At 41.3% G+C, this 23,003-nt stretch overlaps 1 protein-coding gene across 2 annotated transcripts in view; it reads right to left on the bottom strand.

Annotated features, from left to right (window-relative positions):
* CDKL4 (cyclin dependent kinase like 4) overlaps positions 1 to 23,003 on the bottom strand; it is a 65,301-nt gene that overhangs the window by 3,953 nt on the left and 38,345 nt on the right. For both annotated transcript variants that reach the window (XM_043988569.1, XM_043988570.1), the window contains exons 7-10: positions 22,429 to 22,626; positions 20,050 to 20,132; positions 14,618 to 14,674; positions 356 to 490 (exon numbers count right to left, since the gene is read on the bottom strand). In XM_043988569.1, coding sequence (XP_043844504.1) covers positions 356 to 490; positions 14,618 to 14,674; positions 20,050 to 20,132; positions 22,429 to 22,626 — 473 coding nt within the window. The remainder of the gene's footprint in view (positions 1 to 355; positions 491 to 14,617; positions 14,675 to 20,049; positions 20,133 to 22,428; positions 22,627 to 23,003) is intronic.

Raw genomic sequence — 23,003 nt, 5'->3', positions numbered from 1 at the left:
AAGCATCTTTCTGGCAAAACTGATTTTCAACTGGGCTCTCACTCCTTCAACCACCATTTTATTGAGCTGGGGGAATCTCCATTAAAATTTTGTTTGTTTGTTTGTTTTTTGGTGAGGCAATTGGGGTTGACTTGCCCAAGGTCACACAGCTAGTGAGTGTCAAGTGTCTTGAGGAGGGATTTGAACTCAGGTCCTCCTGAATTGAGGGCTGGTGCTCTATCCACCGCACCATCTAGCTGCTCGCCATTAAATTATATAAAGAAAAAGATCCTGACCCAGTGATGTTTTGAAGGGCAGGGAAAATGGAGGCTGTGAGATTAACTAATGTATTATCTTTACTATACTGGTTAAGTACCTGTGATCGTCTTTTGTTCTTTCCTTCATTACGTGATTTTCTTTTAACTTGACTTTCTCGAAAAGATTCAAAATAAGGGCTCTCTAAGAGCTGTGCACAAGTTAATCTATCATCTGGATTCATCTTCAAGCAACTCTGGAAGAAAGGGAAATTAAAAATGCAATGTAAGAGAAGGTTCTGCTGTGTTTTTTCTGCAATCAATCGACATTCATTAAACACCTACTATTGCTAGGCACCATGGTAAGCAATGGGTATACAAACGGAGGCAAAAAAACAGTACTTTTCCTCAAGGATCTTACAATCTTTTAAATTTAATTTAATTTTTATTTTGCGGGGGCAATGAGAGTTAAGTGACTTGCCCAGGATCACACAGGTAGTGCCAAGTGTCTGAGGTCAAATTTGAACTCAGGTCCCCCTGAATCCAGAGCCAGTGCTTTATTCACTGCTCCACCTAGCTGCCCCCCAAGGAGCTTACAATCTAAAGGAAGAGACAACATGCAAAGAAACACATACAAAGCAAGCTATGTACAAGATAAATAGGAAATTACAGAGGGAAGGCATGGAATTGAGAAGGGGTGGGGAAAGGCTCTAGGTAAAAGATGGGATTTTAGTTAGGACTTGAAGGGAGCTCAGGAAGTCAGAAATTGAGGAGGCAGCTCAGGAATGTGGTAGAACAAAACATCTATTAGGAGGGTTTTGCTCAGAGCTGTGGGATTATTCTGGACCTATAAAATGGATGTACAACTTTCAGCCTAACTAAAACTAGGCTTCAAGACAACTTCAGAATGTTGACTTTTGAGTTAACAAAGGAAAACTATTCAGGAAGGTGTTTTGGCCAACTCATGGAATAATCCTATTACCCTACTTATACTCCCCCAAAACAAACAGTTTAAAGCAGGGGTTCTTGGGGTGTTTTTACTCAATCCATGGGAACTGATGAGATCACCAGGTAATATATTACAGAGAGAAAAGGGAAGAGGGCCTAGGATAGGGTCTTGGGGAATCCTCATGCTTAGGATTCATGACCTGGATGAAGAACAAACAAATGAGATTTAAAAGGAGTCATCAGAAAAAAAGGAGACTAGAGAGAGAAAAAATATCACAAAAGTCTAGAGAGGAGAGGGTCTCTAGAAAAGGGTTTTTAACCTGGAAGTCTGTGGTTCAATTTTAGAGAATCTATGGACTTGGACTGGGATGGGGTGGGGGATTGCATCCTTATTTTCACCAACTTCTAAATGAAAATTAACATTCCTTAAATTACTTAAGAAATGGAATTTTTTTTTTTTGGCACAGCAAAGAGGGTTAAGTGACTTGCCCAGGGTCACACAGCTAGTAAGTGCCAAGTGTTTGAGGCCGGATTTAAACTCAGGTCTTCCTGAATCTAGGGCTGGTGCTTTATCCATTGCACCACCTAGCTGCCCCTCTTCAATTACTTAAAAACATTTTTCTGAGAAAGGGTCTATAAGCCTCACCAGGCTGCCAGAGGTGTCCAAGACACAAGATACCTTATGACCCTCTTGTTCAAGGATCTTTTATTCCTCATCAAGAGTAACAACTCACATTTGTATGACAGTTTTAAGTTTCACAAAGCACTTTCCTCAAAAACAACTGTGTGAGGCAGGTATTAACTTGAAACAAAAATCAGTTCATAACTTCTTATAAGAAGCAGAGAGAGGAGGAGGAAGATAAAAGCAATAGGAGGGGGAAAAAAGCAAAAGAGGAACATCTAGATTTGAGACTGCTTTGGCCTTCAGGATCACTAGATTGCTATACCTGAGGCTTCCAAGGACAAAGGGTTTGGGTCTGATACAATAAGATCCTCCATGCTGTCCCTTGATACCTCCCTGCCCCTGACAGGGCAAGTGTCTGAGGTTCTGTTGGAACTCAGGTCTTCCATGTTCCAGGTCCCACACTCTATCCACTACACCATGTAGCAGCCAATAATTCTGATCCCATTCTAATCTTGTACCCCAGTTCTATTAATTGTTTCTTGCCTTATTTCTCCATGACCATGTCCATCTTGGAACCCATTTCCAGTAACTAGGGTCCCTGTATTGTCCTGCTCTATATCTAAGTCCGTATCTTGGCTTGTCACCTCATATGAACTTGAGTTGTGCATCACCTAAATCAAGCCTTTTCATGAAATAAAACTCTATCCTTGAGCCACAATCCTCATGTCTGTCGGTCTATTTACTGGCACCTGGTTATGGACACTGCAGACCTCCATGACCTACTGCTGAATCTCCCTAACTTCAGCAATGATACCGACTCTTTTTATGGCCAGAAAGGCAATTGGGTTAAGTGACTTACCCAGGGTCATAGTAAGTGTCTAAGGCCAGGTTTAAATTCAGGTCTTCCTGACTTCAGGGCCTGTGCTCTATTCACTGCACCACCTAGCTGCCCCTGCCACCGTCTTTTATGATGAGTGTTTACCTAGCTGAGCTTTCTCTGAAGGCCTGCTTTTGTGACCTCTGCCAATCACATGCCCTCCTCCTTTGGGTATCTGGGATTCAGGTCCCAGCCATCTGGCCTGCCCTACTACTCATCAAGCTCTCCATATGAGAACCTCTCTCTCTTTTCCTCTGTCTCTGTTATATCCCCCACATTTGTTTCCAGGGACAGGAAAATGAGCTCAGCTGGCAAATCCAGATATGTAACTCTGAGACTGAATCAGAGATATTACTCGCCCTAGCTCAGCTCCCTCTTTTGGTGCGACCCATGTGTGGGCTCGTGAAGGACACAACCACACAATGATGGTCTTACACTGACACCACACCCTACATTCTGCCCCCTTCTCCCAAGGGGCTGGTATCTAGGTAGGTCCACACAAAGGGAAGGTACTCAGTAGCCGTGCACCAAATCGACGTTGTTGCAGACCTGCTCTTAGGAGGCTGGCCAGGGCTCTGTTGATGCATTCCCCCTCCATCAGCCCCTCTCTGCGTGCTGTGGTACAAAGGATGTGACCTTTCTTCATCCCTCTTGCAGCCCTACTACAAGGAAAGACTGTGAGAGGCCTCTTCTTGGGGATGTGCTTACTCACCTGCGTTCTGGCTTACCACCCTCCCTGTCCCAAGTCTACACCAGCATCCTTTCCATCTCTTTCTCTGTATCTGTTTCTCTCTTACCACCTCTTCCATCTCCCTTTCTGTCTCTTTAACTAATCACGCTTCAGATGGGAAATAGTTTTATCTTATGTTGTATCTAGTGAATAAAGTTTTAGGTTCCCTGTTCTTAATCTCAAAAGTGTATAAGCACATTTATATTTGTACATTATATTTCTTATATTTAGAAAATATATTTATATCTATTTAGAACAATATTGTTCTGATATATAATTATACATATTTAAGAAATGTAGTTGGGAGGTTCAGTGGATAGAGTGCTGGACCTGGAGTCAGGAAGACCTGAATTTAAATCTGGCTTCAGATACTTACTAGCAGTGTGACCCTGAGCAAGTCACTTAGCCTCTGTTTGCCTCAGTTTCCTCATCTACAAAATGGGGATAGGGAGCAGCTAGGTGGCGCAGTGAATAAAGCACCGGCCCTGGATTCAGGAGTACCTGAGTTCAAATCCAGCCTCAGATACTTGACACTTACTAGCTGTGTGACCCTGGGCAAGTTATTTAACCCTCATTACCCCGCAAAAAAAAAAATTAAATTTAAATTTAAAAAATCAAAAACATAAGATGGGAATAATAATAGCACCTAACTCACAGGATTGTTGTGAGGATCAAGTGAAATAATCAATGTAGGGGCAGCTAGATGGCACAGTGGATGGAGCACCAGCCCTGGATTCAGGAGTACCTAAGTTCAAATCTGGCCTCAGACACTTAATACTTAACTATCTGTGTGACCCTGGGCAAGTCACTTAACCCCAATTGCCTCACTAAAAACAAACAAACAAACAAAAAACAAACAAAAAAACCCTGAAATAATCAATGTAAAGAATATAGCACAGTGCTTGGCACACAGTAAGTAGTATGTCAATGTTAGTTATTATTATCATATTTATATCTGATAGATGATATTTACTCCTGGGGTGGGGGTGAATGAATTAAAGTTGCTTTTTGCTTTTGATTTGTGTTGTTTTCCTGGAATCAATACCTCCTCCTGAAGAAACAAAAGACTCTATCCTGCCACATTCCCCTTCCCCTTGAGCATCCATGGGGAAGTGACTAGCTTAGAGGATCAAGGTCAGAATCAGTTAAGGATGAACCATTTCAGGGTCTTTTTGTTTGTTTGTTTCAGGCCCTGTGTGTAACTATTTGGCCATCACCAACTAATTAACTCATTAGCCCACTCATTTCAAGTTAATCTGTTCTTGTCTAGCTTCATTATAGACCAGGTATCCTTAACTTTTTTTTTTTTTTGCCACGGACCCCTTTGGAAGTCTGGTGAAGACTAGGTACCCCTTCTCAGAGGAAGGTTTTTAAAATAATTAAAGGAAGAGCTCACTTTCAGTTAGAGGTTAGTGAAAATAAAAATGTAACATTTTTCCAATCCAAGTTCATGGACTCCCTGGAATCTATCCATGGTCCCCTTTGGGGTCTGTAGATCTTAGGTTAAGAACCCCTGTAAATTTAGATTATCTTTTTCAGATAAGTCACTTGTAGGGGATTTGAGTAGAGTAACAGGCATTAGAAAAACACAACTAAAAGGATTCATTTAGGCAAAGATTTAAGTATAAAGCAGATTTAAAAATATACTTCTAGGGGGCAGCTAGGGCACAGTGGTTAAGCACTGGCCCTAGATTCAGGAGGACCTGAGTTCAAATCCAGCCTCAGACACTTGGCACTTACTAGCTGTGTGATTCTGGGCAAGTCACTTAACCCCAATTGCCCCGCCAAAAAAACACCACACCCAACAACAACAAAAACAACACAACAACAACGACGAAGATGGGTGGCTAGAAACTGAAGTCCGGTGAAGAGAGCAGGTTCCAATGCAGAGGGCTCAAGGCTCTGGCTGAAATCACCCTCTGTCGGCCCACATGGATAAGGAGTGACTCTAACAGAAACCAATGCATAATCACGGGCTTTTATTTTTGCAGTCTCATTGCCACTTTGCTTATTCCATCTTCTAACTTCTTCTGACTGTAAATGGTAATAATTACTCTTGTAAGGAGGCTTGTTTGGTTTTGGGTTTTTTTTTGTGGGACAAAGAGGGTTAAGTGACTTGCCCAGGGTCACACAGCTAGTAAAGGTCAAGTGTCTGAGGATGGATTTGAACTCAGGTCTTCCTGAATCCAGGGCCAGTGCTTTATCCACTGCACCACATAGTTGCCCCAATAATCACTCTTGATAAAGAATCGACTTGATCTGCCCAGGAGTTCCTGATACCTTTATTAGATTGGGGAAGGGAAAGGCTTAAGCAATCATGTCTACTATGTGCCAGGCACTATGTTAAGAGCTTCTAAAAATATTATCTCATTCCTTACAATAACCCTGGGGGGTAGAGGGGAGGTGCCATTATTATCCCCATTTTACAATTGAGGAAACTGAAGCCATCAGAAGTTTTAGTTACTTGTCCAGGGTCACACAGCTAGTGAGTCAGCTCCACTGCCCCATCTAGCTGCCTTCAGATAGGAAGCAGAGCCTGACTTAGGACTCTGGGGAAGAGGGCATACATTTGCTCATCTTCTCAGGGCTCTAGTAAGCTGGTCAGGAATGACCTCATCCTCTTCACGATGCACCTTCTCTCAGACCAGAGGCTCTTATACTATTGGCCCCCCTGGTAAGAGAAGACCAGGCATTCATTATACCTTGCACCTAGACACATTGTTGTTGTTCAGTTATTTCAGTTGTGATTGACTGTCCACAATCCCATCTGGGGGTTTTCATGGCAAAAATACTGTGGTGGTTTGCCATTTCCTTCTTGTTTTACAGATGAGGAACTGAGGCAAACAGGATTAAGTGACCTGTCCAAGGTCACACAGCTAGTAAGTTTCCAAGGCCAAATTTGAACTCATGAAGATTTCCTGACTCCAGACCCAACACTCTAAGCACTATGGCGCCACCTAGCTGCCCTGTATTGACCAATACAAAACATGATACTGATAGCTGAGATGATAGCCCTTCAAATATTGTAGCTAGCGCATAGGGATAGGGATAGACAGAGCCTGAGAGTTCACTTGTATGAGGAACTCCCAGAAGAGGAAACTCCTTCTCCCAATGCAGGTCAGCACCTTCTCTGCAACTGACAGCCTTGGTTTCTTAGAGCGCTTAGAGGTTAAGAACTTGCCCAGAGTCACACTGAATTTTTGGACTTCTAAGTCATTTTTGTCTTTTTGGATGGAATGAGGGTGAGTGGAGTGGGAGGGAAAGATGAGGGAAGGAGCATTTATAGATATGGATGACTAAGCTTAGAGGAGCAAAGGAGGGAATAATTGAAGGCCAGGTATTTCCTGCTAGCTGGAAATCGAGGGCCGCACACTAGATATATCGGTGAAGGGGAAAGGTCCAAGGAAATAGCCACATAATTGTCAATGCAAAAATCCTGCACATATGGCTAGCCCTGGCTCCCCCACACTCAGACACTTCCCCAGTGTTTGATAAGGTCTTTGGATATATCCTTGGCCTATTTCCTCTAAAGATAGGTCTACACACTTTAGCTTGTGGACTGACTTGAGTGAAGTAAGGACAGGGTAATGTCATGACAGGTGAAAACAAAAGTTATTTTTTTCTAAGGAGTGGACCAAACTGTTACATGTAAACTCAGGGGCACAGAGGGTGGTTCATTTAATTATGCAGCTGGTATATTTTGAAACAGTGAAGATATTATTCTAAGATGGGATTTGACCTATTTTCTTACCCATCCATCTGTTGGGAATGGATGGATAACAGATATATTTGGATTCCAAACCTAAAAAAAAATGTTTTTCAAAAGCATGTTATGAATTGGGAGGTGGGAGGTAGGAACGTCCATAAATTGGTGACAGCGTCCATGGTGATTAATCCATGGTGATAAGAGTGACAAGTAGTAGGCTCAGGAGTTCCTCAGACTTGACCATTTGGTATTTTGATTTCACTCAGATGGCCACAAATCAGCACACATCTTCCCATATTCAGGGCCACAAGAAGCCCCAGGTCACCACATGGAGGTTTTTATACCAATTGGAGTGAATATAGAAGCTGATTTTGAGCAACACAAAGAGACCAGCAGTTGCTTCATTTGGCAAAGATTTTTCATAGGATGTTCTAGAGTCCAACAGTTACTCTTTGTGAGACCCCTAAATGATGTCTCCACATACTAACAATAACAAAAAGTCCTCTTTCATACTCTAGGTGCTTGGGGTTCAATTTGTGGAAGAAAGTAAACAAGCATTTATTAAGCACCTATTTATTAAGTGCCTATCAAGCCAGGCACTGGCCAAGTTTTTTACAAATATCTCATTTGATCCTTTCAACAACCCAGGACACAGGTACTATTATTATCCCCATTTTACTGTTGAGGAAACTAAGGCAGACAGAAGTGACTTGCTCAGGGTTGTAAAGCTAGTTATTTGAACTTGGGTCCTTCTGACTCTAAATCTAGAACTCTACTTACTGTGCCACCTAACTGTCTGTGGGAATACTAAATGCAGGAGTATAATAGCTTGCCTGACTTATTTGGGTAGTATAGGACCCCACCTCTGGGGACAAGGTGCATCTGCTTCCACAGTGAAGGGCAACTGGTGACTGAGATATAATAAAGGATGGGGACATTTGTGAACCAAAAGTTGCTGGAGACTCATACATTGTTAGAATAACTAGAATGGGGGCAGCTAGATGGCGCAGTGGATAAGTACCGGCCCTGGATTCAGGAGTACCTGAGTTCAAATCCGGCCCCAGACACTTACTAGCTGTGTGACCCTGGGCAAGTCACTTAACCCCAATTGCTTCACCAAAAAATAAAAAATAAATAAAAATAAAAGAATAACTAGAATTGCTGATTTTTCTGGAGTAAGTTGTTCAGAGAAGAATGTTAAATTTAAAAAATCAACAATAGTTCATTGGTCCCCAGAAGCACTTGATCACTGACCCAGTGATACTTGGGGCAGTGCCCACCTACAATCACTTTGACTTTCTGTGGGTCCATTTTGAGCCCCTTTAGGGAGGTGACATATGCTAAGGAGCCCTGAACCAGATCAAAGGCATAATTATCTAGTCTGGAATATAGGTGCTGACTGTGAAGTCAGGTGAAGATGGAAGAGCCACAGTAGGTTATAGGAGTCAATTACGATACTGTCCAGATATGGATCCAGATGTTCCTATGCCATTCATGGAGTACTTGAAAAAAAGAATAAATTTACTGCATATGGAAATGAGTTTTCTACTTATCCTCTCTCAGAAATAGAATTTGGCAGTAAAATGACCAGTTACTTCTTCCTTTTGTTTTTTTTTTTTTTTGGTGAGGCAGTTGGGGTTAAGTGACTTGCCCAGGGTCACACAGCTAGTAAGTATTAAGTGTCTGAGGCCGGATTTGAACTCAGGTCCTCCTGAATCCAGGGCCGGTGCTCTATCCACTGTGCCACCTAGCTGCCCCATGACCAGTTACTTGAGGAGAGGAAGATTAAAGCCAGAGCCCCAGAGATAAGGTGTGGGGATAGTATCAGGAGAGCAGTTAGCCTGAGTAGCTTAACCAAAAATATTGAGCAAAAGACTGGGGATGATCAGCGTTCTCAAATAGGAGTTAAGGAAATGACAGAATGGGGTTTATAGGCCATGGTAATGATCCATCACTTTGACCAACTCAGTCGTTTTTTTAGAAGTCCTATTAATGCCAGAGGAGACGAACTGTCTGTTTCTGTTGTCCAGAAGGTGCCCTGTTAAGTCAACAGCCTTGACAGGGTTCATTCCAAAGCTACTAATGATCTCTTAATTGGCAAATCCAATAGTTTTTTCTAAATCCTCATTCTCTGCAGCCTCTGACACTGTCAATTATCTTCTCCTTCCAAATAAACTCTCCTCCCGAGGTCTTTGTGATTCTGCTCTTTCCTGGTTCTCCTCCTATCTGTGCTAATTTCTCCTTAGTCTTTTTTTTTCAGGGCAATGAAGGTTAAGTGACACAACTAGTAAGTGTCAAGTGTCTGAGGCTGGATTTGAACTCAGGTCCTCCTGAATCCAGGGACAGTGCTTTATCCACTGCACCACCTAGCTTCCCCCTCCTTAGTCTCTTTTGCTGGATCTTCATCTACGTTATGGCCACTAATAAGGGGTGTCCCCCAAGACTCTGACCTCAATCATGTTCTCTTTCTCTCTATATGAAGGGTTCCTGACTTGGAGGTCTATGAATAGATTTCAAGGAGTCTGAACTTGAATGGGGAAAATACATTGGTGGGTTTTTTCCCCACTAACTTCTAGTGAAAATTTTCTTTAATTAATTTTAAAACATTATTCTGAGAAGAGGTTTATAGGCTTTACCAGAATGCCAAAGGAGTCCATAGCACAAAAAAATTAATAACCCCTTCTCTATACTATTTCACTTGGTGATCTCATCAGTTCCTATGGGTTCAACTTTCCCTTAAAGGCAGATGATTCCTAGATCTACCTGACCCTAATCTTTCTCCCAAACTTCAGTGCCACATCACGACTAGCTTCTTAGATATCTGGAAGTGAATGTTCTATACACATTTTAAGCTCAATATGTGCAAAAGAGTACTCTTTATCTTTTCCCTAAACTCCCTCCTCTCCCCAACTTTCTATTCTCCCGAGAATCCTCCCAGTTACCTATGTCCAAAACCTCAGTGTCATTCTCAACTCCTTTCATCTCATCTATCCAATTCATTGACAAATGTTGCCATTTCTCCCTACACACACTCTCTTGTATGTCATCTTCTTTCCACTCACAAAGCCATCGAGGGACTGTTTTTGCCTTTCTTTGTATCCTTGACACTTTCACTGTGCCTGGCACATAGTAGGCACTTTTAAAAGTGCTTGTTCACTAACTGGCTAAATATGTCATGGTGTCTCTGAGTTTTTACAAGACTGAACTGTCTTCTCCCCTTGGGGAAGTACCGATTGCTCCCTTTGGTATCCCAAGAGTACTTTGGGCAATAACTTCAGGGAAAGGCCATGATCAGCATTAGGAAAAATTGTGATGTTTGTATATCATCACTGAAAGCATTAGAGTTTTCATTAAGAATGTCAGAAGTTGGGGGCAATTAGGTGGCACAGTGGATAAAGCACTGGCCCTGGATTCAGGAGGACCTGATTTCAAATCCGACCTCCGACACTTGACACTTACTAGCTGTGTGATCCTGGGCAAGTCACTTAACTCACATTTCCCCACAAAAAACAAAAAGAAAGAAAGAAAGAAAGAAAGAAAGAAAGAAAGAAAGAAAGAAAGAAAGAAAGAAAGAAAGAAAGAAAGAAAGAAAGAAAGAAAGAAAGAAAGAAAGAAAGAAAGAAAGAAAGAAAGAAAGAAAGAAAGAAAGAAAGGAAAAAAGAATGTGAGAAGTTAAGCCAAAAGTTCAGGGTAATATTTGAATCAGGGTAAAGAGATCTGACATTCTGTGGCCAAAGGTCAATTTGAGATGAAGAAGACACAGGGTTATTTATGATTATCCCTTTATCCCTTAAGGTGAGTGACCCCCACTTTTTTGGTTTTTTTGACCCCCCACTTTTGATGGAACCATTACTAGGAATTCTTATGCCTGAAGCAAATTCAGTTTGGGGAGGGGTAGTCCAGAAGAGAGGACAGTCTAACCATGGGTTCAATCTTGTTGGAAGTAGGGTGGTCTGACTCAGATCTCACCTCAGATACTTGTTAGTCATGTGACCCTGGGCAAGTCATTAACTTCTCTGGGCCTCAGTTCATCTATTAAATGAGGGGATTGCATTGTATAACCTTTAAGGATCTAAATCTAGTTCTAAATCTAGGGTACTATGAGTTTGATCTGCACCCCAGAGGGGTGGAAAATGGAAAGACTGGACTCTGGAAGATGTGTGCCACATCTGATGGGATCTGGGGATGATGACTTGGGGGCAACTGTGCTGCCTGGCACTAGAGGGTCAGTGGTCACTATGAGGGAAGAGGGAGATTCACTCCAGAGGCTGAAAACCTCAGGCAAAGCCCTATTTGCCCTGTGTTAGCTATGACTGTTTTTTGATGAAGTTGTGAATGATTAATTGCAACTCACATTAAGGATCCTGAATTGATAATGATGCCTTGGTGCCCCTGAGGATAGAGAATCATTTTCTTATGTGAAAAGCTGTTTGATATCTATATCATGTGGAAAGATCCCATCTTCTATCTTGACTTAGCATAGTGCCTGACACAGACCAGGTGTTTAATAAAAGCTTATTAATCAATGTTTAATCAATATTTATTAAATGACTGATGGGGTCCAGTTGACCAGTCAGGGATAGCCGCATCTTCTACACTGGATAGCTAATTGAGGGGGGGGGGAGTGGGGCTCCCCATCTCTCCTGGGCCAGGTACAGAGGCTTAATGTAAGCCTGGGGGAGGAGTCTTTGACATAACCTGACTGCTTTTCTCGTCTGGTTTTTGATTATTGACTTTAAACTCACTGATTCTGGACTATCTCAGCATTCTCTGGATAGAATTCAGATTTTCACCTCAACTTGGTTATATAAAGCAGTCTTCTGCAACTTCTCATCCTGTTGAATAACCATTTTCTCTGAAAATCTTCTTATTCAAAGGAAAAAGAATAGGGTAATAGGAAGACCAGAGTAGCATGGCATCTGAAGAAAACTCTGGAAATCCAGGAACTACAGGGGGAAAGTATGGCAGGCATAGTAAGAGAGCACCTAGCCATCCTTGATCAGTTCAAATTGCCAGGCCCGCGAGAACTTAATCAGGGTGATGAAAGAAGGGGCAGATGTGATTGCCACTGTCAGGGATCTTTGAGAGGTTTTAAAGGACAGGATGCAGAAAAGAGCAAATACTGTCCCCATTTTCAAAAAAAAAAAAAAAAGGGAAATACATAGAGGCCAGTGAACTTGGCTCTAGTTCCTGGCAAAATTCTAGGAGGTATTATAAAAAGGGATACTTAATAACTAGAAATGGAAGTAGTAATCTCAAAGAGCCAATATGACTTTAAGAAGAGATCATTCAAGACTAACTTCCTCTCCCTTTCTGACAGGTAGATCATTAGCATATAGGCTCTTGAGGGCAGGGATTATCATTTTGCTTTGGTATCTGTCTATATCTACATCTATCTATCTATCTATATCTATCGATCTATCGATCTATCGATCTATCGATCTATATCTATATCTATCTAACCTGGTACCATGTATTTAGTAGGTCCTTAATGTTTATTGAATTAAATTGAATAGAATCAGAGGAATACTGTAAATTCAGTTTACCTGTAGTTTAGTAGAGCATTTGACAAAGTCATGTGATTCTCTTGGCAAACTTGAAAAGATGCAGAATTTGTAACTGGTTGAATGGCTAAACCCAAGAGATGTCACTAGTGGTTCTAAGTCAAATTGGAAGGAGGACTACAATGGAGAACTCAAAACATCCGTGCCTAGTCCCTTGCGATTTAATATTTTTATCTGTAACTTGGATAAAGGCATACTCATCAAACTGGTGGATAACACAATGCAGGGAGGCATAGCCAATAGATGGAAGACAAGATTCAAAAATAACTTCATGGGCTGGAACACTGAACCACAGATAATGAAATGATTTTTTAAAAAGACAAACGAAAAGTCTTACACTTGTTTTTTGTTTGTTTGTTTTGTTTTTGGTGAGGCAATTGGGGTTAAGTGATTTGCCCAGGGTCACACAGCTAGTAAGTGTCAAGTGTCTGGGGCCAGATTTGAACTCAGGTCCTCCTGCCTCCAGGGCTGGTGCTCTATCCACTGTGCCACCTAGCTGCCCCACACTTGGTTTTTAAAAAATCAACTTCATTAGTACAAAATGTGGCATGTGTGGCTAGGCAATGGTAGTTTGTATGAAGGTGATGGAGTTTTAGTGAACTGCAGGTTCAACATGAGGTAACGGAGATGAGAGCCAATCTCATCATTCAGCTGAAACTGCTCTCTCCAAAGTTACGAATGATCCGTTAATTGGCAGGTCTAACGGCCTTTATCAGTGCTGATCCTCCTTGAGCCCTGGACAGCACGTGACAGTATGGATTATGCTCTTCTCAGGGATGTGTTCTCCTCTCTAGATTTTCTTGACACTCTGTTCTTGGATCTCCTCCTACCTGTCTGGTCACTCCTTCTGTCTCCTCTTTCCTGGTTCTCTTTCTATGACAAATCTGCTCTGTCCTGGGTCCTCTTTTCACTCTAGATTATCTTACTTTGTGGTCTCATCAAATCTCATGGGTTCATTTATCCTCTCTTTAAAAGTTTCTATGTACCCAATCCTAGATTGTCTATTGAGCTTTGCCTCCTTAACATCTTCAATTGAATGTCCCAGAGGGATCTCAAACTCAATGTATCCAAAACAGAATTCATTATTTTCCCCCCAAACCCTCTTCTCTTTTGAACTTCTCAATCAATTATTGCCAAGAGCACTGCTATCCTCTCAGTGACTCAGGCTCATGACCTCGGTATCATCCTTTATTTCTTTCTTTCTTACCCCACATATCAACTGCCAAATCCATTGCTAAATCTCATCATATTAACCTTCCTTCACAACATGCCTTGCATATGTCTCCATCTATCCACAACCCTAGATCAGGCCTTCACAGTCCCTCTGCTGGACTCCTGAAATAACCTTCTTACTGGCCTCCCTGCCTTAAGTCTCTCCCTACTCCAATTCAGCCTCCACACAGCTGCCAAATTAATATCCCAAAGCACATATCTGAACATATATCTCCCTTAAAAAAAATCGAGTGTGGCTCTAGGATAAAACACAAACTTTTCAGATTGACACTTAAAATCCTCCACGATTCCATTCCCACCTACCTTTCAAGACATTTCATAATGTTCCCCATCACACACTCTGAGTTCTAGCCACACTGGCCTACTGGCTGTTCCTTGTAATTAATAAGCCATCTCCCATCTCTACCTGGGATGCCTTCTCACCTCCACTCCCAACTGGAATCCTGAGCTTCCTTCCACACTTAGCTCATGTGCCCACTCCTACCGAAGGAGGCTTTTTTCTGTTCCTCCAAGGACCGAAAACATATTCTCCTCCTTCTAAATTACTCTCTATTTACTTATCAGAATATAGGCTGTAATCTGACCACCTTAGAGGCAAAGACCTCCGAAGCCTTTTGTGTTGGGCTTGGTAAACACGGTAGCACGTCCATAAAAGCTGCTATTGAATCTATCAGTTCTAGTTATAATGGAACCTAACATACCTTCATGAAGTTCAAAGCCACTGGAGGAGTTTCAGGAAATTTTTCCTCAAGCGTTTCCTGGGGGGACAAAACAAAGAAATGTCAACGACATAACTGAAATCGTGCCTAGCTGGATTTAGAAAGACCCTTGACTGATAACACCAGCTAGACTGATATAGCAGATACCAAACAGTTTTTGTTTTTCTTTGATTTACAAAATTCCCATCGGGTTATACTAGAGTACGTCGTACTGGAAGCTATTTATTTAACTTGAGTTCTTCCTTCTCATTCTCTAATTCCACTGCAGTCTCATTAAGTGATTCTGGGTTAATAATGGACCTCAATTTGCTCATTTCTAAGTGAATAATAATAATAATAATAATAATACTCTAACATAAGAGGCACTAATACTCAGTTCAAATATAGTTCCAGACACTTAATAGTTGCCATGGCAAGTCACTTAACCACTCTCTGCCTCGGTTTCCCCATCTGTAAAATGAGGATAATACCAGAATCTAGTCCACAAGGTTTGCTGTGAGGATCAAAAGTGCTTTACAAATCTTAAAGGGCTATATAAATGCTATCCATTGTTGCCACGAATGTCAGCTCTATAATGATAACACCAGCTTACAGTCCTATACCCTTTCATAGTTACCAAGTCCTTTAAATACATCTCTTGTTTAGGATTCGCAACAGCTCTGTGAGATAGACAAGAAGGATATGTTCTTCCTTTTTTACCGATGGGGAAACTGAAGTTCAGAAAGGTTATCATTCAAGTGCCATATTCAAAGCTTACCTAACTGGAATTTTTGTGAGAAATACCATAAAATGTTTCGAATATGACATATCAAGATATTATGTAAACCAAAGGTGTCACTTGCTATCTATCAAATAAGCAGAACAAACTAAGCAAGGACAATCCATTCTGGATGTCCACTATGTCTTGGGTCATTGTTTGGACATCTGTTCCAAAAGATGTTTTCTTGGCCTCACTGAGGGACCTCATCCCTCAGTTTCTCTCTGAAAGAAGCCACAAGCTACGATGGAAAGAGCACTGGGTTTGGAATCAAAAGTACTCGGGTTCAGGTCCTGATTCTGTCCCTTATTAGATGTGACTCTGGGCAAGTCATTTAATCTCTCTTAGACTCAGATTCCTCATCTGAGAAAAGGCATCATCTTGTCCAACCCATTCCTCAATGTGGCCATGAGGGTCACGTGACCAATTATGCATAATCATTCCTATTTACATGGTGCTTTGTAGCTTACACTGAGTTTTCCTCATATCAGCTCTCTGACGTAGGGAGATGCATTGTAAATAAAAACCAGTACTGTCAGTGGGATAGGGACTGGTTGTTTTCAGTTATCTACAGAGAAAACTCCCAGATAGAAAACCTCGGGGCAGCTAGGTGGCGCAGTGGATAGAGCACTGGCCCTGGAGTCAGGAGGACCTGAGTTCAAATCCGGCCTCAGACACTTAACACTTACTAGCTGTGTGACCCTAGGCAAGTCACTTAACCCCAATTGCCTCACCAAAAAAAAAAAGAAAACCTCCCTCTATGGATACCGGCTGGAACCTCCTCTGCAACTTAGAATCTCCCAGAGTTGCCTGGATCCCAGAGAGGTTAAGTAACTTGTCTATGGTCCACAGTCAGTATATATCAGAAGTGGGAGAATGAACCAAGGTCTTTCTGACTCAGGGTCAGCTCTCTATCCACTATGACACTCTGCCTCCTGTACTATGGAAATATAAAATAATTACTGTTTGGAATTTCATGCAAATAATCTCCTTTTTTGTGTGTGTGGGGAAGCAATCAGGAGGGGTTAAGTGACCTATCCAAGGCCACACAGCTAGTTAAGTGTCTGAAGCCGGCTTTGACCTCAGGTCCTCTTGACTCCAGGGTTGTTGTTCTATCCACTGGGCCCCCCAGCTGCCCCTCATGTGATTGACCCATAGTTAGTAGACCAGATTGGCATTAGATTTCAGACTGAAACCTAAAAAATGAAATTAAGCATTTCCCCAATATCCAGAGTACTCTAGTCAATTGTGTGGCTTTTGAATATACACGTTCTCCTTCTCTGACAAGTCCTTTCTACAGGCCAATTCCAAACCATTTCAAGACAATCAGGAAACTCTGACTTGAAAGCAAACAGAAAATCAACATCAAGAAGAGAGCTTGTTATATTGTAATCACTTCAGTATCCTGAATCAGGGAAACAGAAAGACTTTAGGGAAGCTCCCCATGGATTCTTGTCTAATGACAACACTGACTGTGATTTTGTTAAGTGGTCATTTATACGCCATAGTAAGAAAACAATAGTGGATAAGACAGTTATTTTTATTTTCTTGCTAAAAACTATATTTCCCCTAAAGAGAATAAAACATTTCTGGACAATACATTTTCCCCACAGACACTGCTCTCTCTGATTATTTATTTTAAAATGTTTTATGCAATTTCTGACAAGTTTTTCCCTTCTTTTTTTTTCTGGAAGTAAAAATAAAAAAGTGTCAGAGACCTATATTCTAAAAATCCCTCATATAGGAGCCTAGTATCATAGTGAAGGAGAGGTAATTTGATTTAGCTTGGCTCTGAGTCAGGAATTAGGGAGGTTTTATAGAGCAAATGATTCTCATAGTGGCCTTGGCAACAAGGCCACATTTTGAAGGGACTCACTTCAACTCTTAACAGAGCCTCTATGGCCAACTTTCTATTTCAGCTATGACCGAATGTCCAACGCAATAACAACTCTTCCCATTACCTGGGAAGACCAGAAAGACAAACAAGTCTTTCCTCCAATTAGAATGTCAAAACGACTTAGGTTCTTGCTTCAAATGTACAAAGCGAGAATGCGGCACAAAATTTCCATGCTGGTCAGAACATGTTTAATCCAAGTCATGATCTTGAATAGTGGTTTTCCCTGACGCCTTCCTCAGAGGTTAAGGATACAACCTGAGAAGTCTTAGCTTTCTTTCAATAGCCTCTCAAGTCTCAGTATTTGATCCTGAACACATCACTTACTTGAGAACCTGTTTGAGCCTCAGTTTCCCCACACATGAAATAGAAATGATATCCCTCCCTGCCTTGTTTCATGGAGTTGTGGTGAAATTCAAATTTTGTATACATATACATGCATATATGTGCCTGTGTATACATCTTATATACACATACATGTCTCTAGATAGAACTAAGTAACTATGAAGGGGCATTTAATTTTCATAGAGTGACATTATCATGGATTCAACATTAATAAACTCTAAAGAAAACAGAGAACGAGGAAAACTACTCAAATGTACAAAAATATTCACAGGGGCGGCTACGGGGCGCAGTGGATAGAGCAACAGCCCTGGAGTCAGGAGTACTTTATTTCAAATCTGGCTTCAGACATTTAACACTTACTAGCTGTGTGATCCTGGGCAAGTCACTTAAATTTTTTTTTTTTTTTTTTTTTTTTAGTGAGGCAATTGGGGTTAAGCGACTTGCCCAGGGTCACACAGCTAGTAGGTGTTAAGTGTCTGAGGCCGGATTTGAACTCAGGTACTCCTGACTTTAGGGCCAGTGCTCTATCCACTGCGCCACCTAGCTGCCCCCTGGGCAAGTCACTTAACCCCAATTGCCTCACTAAAAAAAAAAAAAATCATAGTAACTTTTTTGTGATGGCAAAGAACTGGAACCTAAATAGGGTACCCATCAATTGGGGGATAGTTGAACAAATTATGGCATATGAACATGATAGAAATCTATTGTGCTTTAAAAAATGACAAAAGGGAAGGTTTCAGAGAAACTAGGGAAGAACTATAATGAACTGATGCATAGTGAAGTGAGCAGAATCCAGAGAGCCACTTATGAAATGACAACATGAGAATAATCTATGCAACAACAACATGGGAAAGACAAACAATTTTGAAAGACTTAAGAATTCTGATCAATACAGTGACCAACTGCAATTCCAAAGAACTCATGAGGAAACATGCTACCTAACTCCTGCGAATGAGGTAATATAGACTGAGAGTACAAACTGAGGCATACACTTTTTTAGACATAGATGAGGGGGCCTTTTTTGGTTTTGTTTTGTTTGACTATACATATTTGTTATGAAGGTTTTGTTTTTCTTTATTTTTTAATTGGGAGATGGATAGGAGGTGGGAGGAAGAGACAGCTTTTCATTAACTGAAAAAATTAAATATTATAAAATATGGTGTAAGGGCAACAACATGAAAATAATGGCTTGAAACCTGTAGCATGGAGGTGTCTAGGTCCTTACCCATTAGGTATTACAGCTAGTACTCAGTAGGGATGTCTTACAGTTCTCTGCTGACCTTAGCTGGGCTTCCATGCCACAACCCTTCCCCCACTGCATCCAGTCTTCTGAGTGAGAATGGTATATAAATATTTCTCCAGCATTTTATCACCTATTTTAGCCATAAAATACTGTGCATATTCATTCCCATTTCAGAATTATTCTCTCCCAAATGCCAAGGCATTTTTTTTTTTTTGGTGAGGCAATTGGGGTTAAGTGACTTGCCCAGGGTCACACAGCTAGTTAAGTGTCTGAGGCTGGATTTGAACTCAGGTCCTCCTGAATCCAAGGCTGGTGCTCTATCCACTGTGCCACCTAGTCACCCCTCAAGGCATTATTTCTGAACAAAACAAACTGAACTCAGAGTTCCAAGTAACTGAAAAAGAAGGCCTAGGCAGGTCAATCAATTGACAAACATTCATCAAGAACTTACCAAGGGCCTGGAGCCTGAGACCCTGGATACAGACCCTGGCTCATCTACTTAGTAGCTATGTGACCTTGGACACTTAACCATTGTGAGACTCAGTTCCTTATCTATGAAATACAGGGGTTGAACCAGAGAGCCTTTGGGGTCTCCTTCCATCTCTAAATATTGGATCCTATGATCCCAATGGCAGAGATGGGAATGGGACCCAGGTCTTCACACTAGTCCAATTTTCATTTCTTTTGCCCACAGCTGGGTCAGGGCTCATCTGACCCTAAAGTGCTAAATGCATTTCAAGTTTTACTTTAACATCAAACTGATTAAAGGGGTTAAGGAATTTTTGCTTAAAAGTTCTTTTGGTCGGGCAGCTAGATGGCGCAGTGGATAAAGCACTGGCCCTGGATTCAGGAGTACTTGAGTTCAAATCCAGCCTCAGACACTTAACACTTACTAGCTGTGTGACCCTGGGCAAGTCACTTAACCCCAATTGCCTCACCCCCAAAAAAATTTTTAAAAAAAAGTTCTTTTGGTTTCTCTACCGACCTACTTGGGATCTAGGTGTCAGTCATTCTATTGATGAGATAGGGAAAACTTGGAGCCAAAAGCTCAAGTGTTAGGCAAAAGAACAACTGGCATGTGCCCATCCACCCCTAAAACCACATACCACACACATAGATATGCAGAAGAAAAAAAATTCCAGGACGAAAAAATCCCCCCAGAGAGCCCACAATACCATATCTTCTGGTTCCGGTATATTTATGCCACGGAAAAACTGGTTGCTTTTAAAGATGGACTGATGCCTTGGAATTAGTTTTCCTACAAAATATCAATAATAGAATAAACCAAAATTTAGTAATGGAGTCACAACATTTTTTAAAAGTTTACTTCCTAGGCCCAGATATGAAAGAAAGGTTAGACTAATTTTTCTCCTAGGTATGAGTGGAGCAGGCAAGTCAAAGTCATGTCCGACTATCTCTGTGTCTCTGTGTGTCTTTCTCTTTGAGGGACAGAATCAGAAACATGTGGCATGGTTCGTGGTGATACTGCACCCTTCATTTTCTATGTTGAAGGTGCCCCAACAATGGGTATGCCTTAATACCCTTGAGGCCAGCCTGGTGTTGGTGTTGGTGTTGGTGTTGGTGGTGGTGGTGGTAGTAGTAATAGTATAGTAAACATTTATGTAACACCTACTATGTGCCAGGCATTGTGCTAAGCACTTTACAAATATCTCATTAGATTCAAAAGATGTGACCCTTCTCATAGTAAAGAAGCCTCCATGAAAGCTGGAAGCTAAGGAGCTAAATGTGACATTTTTTTATGGAGGGGAGAGGTTCATTCTTTGATAACATAGGGTATGTGGAACTCCCAGATTGCTAATTTTGAAAATGCCTCATTGATATCTTTTATTTTCATATCATCTTCATATCTGAATAGATTAATTTCCTTTCCCCTACCTAGCCAGCCATCCCTTGTAACAAAGAACAAAAATAAGGGGAGGGAGGGACACAATTCAGCAAAACCAACCAGTACATCAGGCATCTTTGACAATATATGCAGTTTTCCATACCCATGATCCCCCATCTCTGAAAATAAGGGAAGGAGCTATGTTTTCTCAGCTCTTCTTTGGGCTCCAGATCAGTTATTGTAATTATATAGTGTTCAGTTTTAGCTGTTTGTTCTTTCCATTTACATTACTGTAATCACCATGTATTATTATCTCTATTTTCTTACAGTCTTAGAAATATATCTGAGGATATGAGAGGTTAAAATGACACCCTGGGGCAGCTAGGTAGCACATTGGATAGAGCATCGCCCCTGGAGTCAGGAGTACCTGAGTTCAAATCCAGCCTCAGACACTTAACACTTACTAGCTGTGTGACCTTGGGCAAGTCACTTAACCCCAATTGCCTCACTAAAAAAACAAAACAAATAAAAAAAAAATGACACCCTGGCAGGACATGAATCCAGGTCTTCCTGGATATGAGACAGCCCTCTAGTCACGAAAGCAGCTGGTGGTGCAGTAAGTAGACCACTGGGCTTAGAGTCAGGATGACCTGAGTTCAAAGCCAGTTTTTAATACACACTAGCTGTGTGATCCTGGGCAAGTCACTTAACCTCTGTCTGTCTCAGTTTCTTCAACTGTAAAAATGGGGATAACGATGGCATTTACCTTGTATGGTAATTGTGAGGATAATATTTGTGGTTTTTTTAAAAAGGTGCTTAGTATAGTGCTTGGCACCTAAGAGCATTCATTCCTAATGTGCCCTACTATTTCTCCTGTAGAAAATACCCAGGAGCGTGCTGTTAAATGTTTAACAGTCAACTCACTAGAAAAATATAAACACTTTTAAGTTTAATTTGCATTATCATCATTTTCTCCATTGCTTTCTTAAAATTAGACAATCAACAAAGCAATAAATCCAGCCCTGACTTGTAGCATTTGCCAATCACATTGAAAATTTCACAATCAGTTCTCAGAGTCCTTCAAGCCGACTCCAGCACACCCTTGGCAATACCTTTCAATTAAGACCCTGCTGCAAGAGAAGAAACTAAGTAGTCTTCAGGCATAATAACCTCAAGCAGAAAAAAACAAGCAAGATGGGATTAACCAGTGGGGTGCACATTACTGTTAAAAACCTGCAGTGTCTATGTATGATGCAAATCTCTGATACTCTGCATCATAGTTATTGTTTTAGAATTCGGAAACAAGGAGATGAAAAACCTCTAAGGCAATGAGGGATGGGGGAGAACAACTCGTTAATTTAGGGGACAGAATCAGCCAATCAATCAGATATTTCTTGCTTAGCTCAAGCTCTAGTTAGTGGGTTTACCTCCATGCTCCTATCCCAACCAGATAGGGGAAGTATCTGCATAGTAAGGTCTGGGACTAATTGATTGGACCTGAAAAGCGATCTGGGAATTCCTCAGAGAGACTTTATATATGAGAAGAGTCAGCTTTTATTCTGCCTATAGCCCTGAATAGTTATGCTCAATAGCTGTACACTTTGGAGATAGCACAGTAATGGAAGAAAAGCAAGCTTTTTTTTTTTTTAATATCTTCTTTTTTACAGTAATGTGAGTATATGTGTAAGTCACAGAATGCTATTCATACCCAGGGTTCTGATGATCAGATAGAGTTGATCCACATCTGATTTTCCAGGCCAGAGGGGCCGACCAGTCAGCAATTCAGCAAAAACACAGCCCACTGCCCACACGTCTACTGTAGGACCATATTGTGTGTCTCCTACTAGAAGCTCAGGTGCTCGGTACCATCTTGTAGCAACATAATCAGTATAGGCATCTCCTGGACCTATACAAGGCATCAAATGCAAATACAAAATAAAATTCAAAGTAAACAGTTTTGTTATAATATTTTAAAGGTGTTTATTTACAAAATTCACTAGTACCACAGAGCTTTCGGAGAGTAGCTTTTAGATATCCCAACTATGGATGGCATGCCTTTTTTTTTTTTTTGGTTGTTTTTTTTGGTGAGGCAATTGGGGTTAAGTGACTTGCCCAGGGTCACACAGAGAGTAAGTGTCAAGTGTCTGAGGCCAGATTTGAACTCAGGTACTCCTGACTCCAGGGCCGGTGCTCTATCCACTGCACCACCTAGCTGCCCCGGCATCCCTTTAACACACAGAAAATAGAGGGGGAAAATCTGTTTGGTGTGGGATATTTTCAGAA

Source organism: Dromiciops gliroides, chromosome 2 (assembly GCF_019393635.1).
Source record: "Dromiciops gliroides isolate mDroGli1 chromosome 2, mDroGli1.pri, whole genome shotgun sequence".
In the NCBI taxonomy this organism is placed as follows: Eukaryota; Metazoa; Chordata; class Mammalia; order Microbiotheria; family Microbiotheriidae; genus Dromiciops; species Dromiciops gliroides.
The sequence above is the reverse complement of the archived record's forward strand: the minus strand, read 5'-3'. Positions and strand labels throughout refer to the sequence as shown.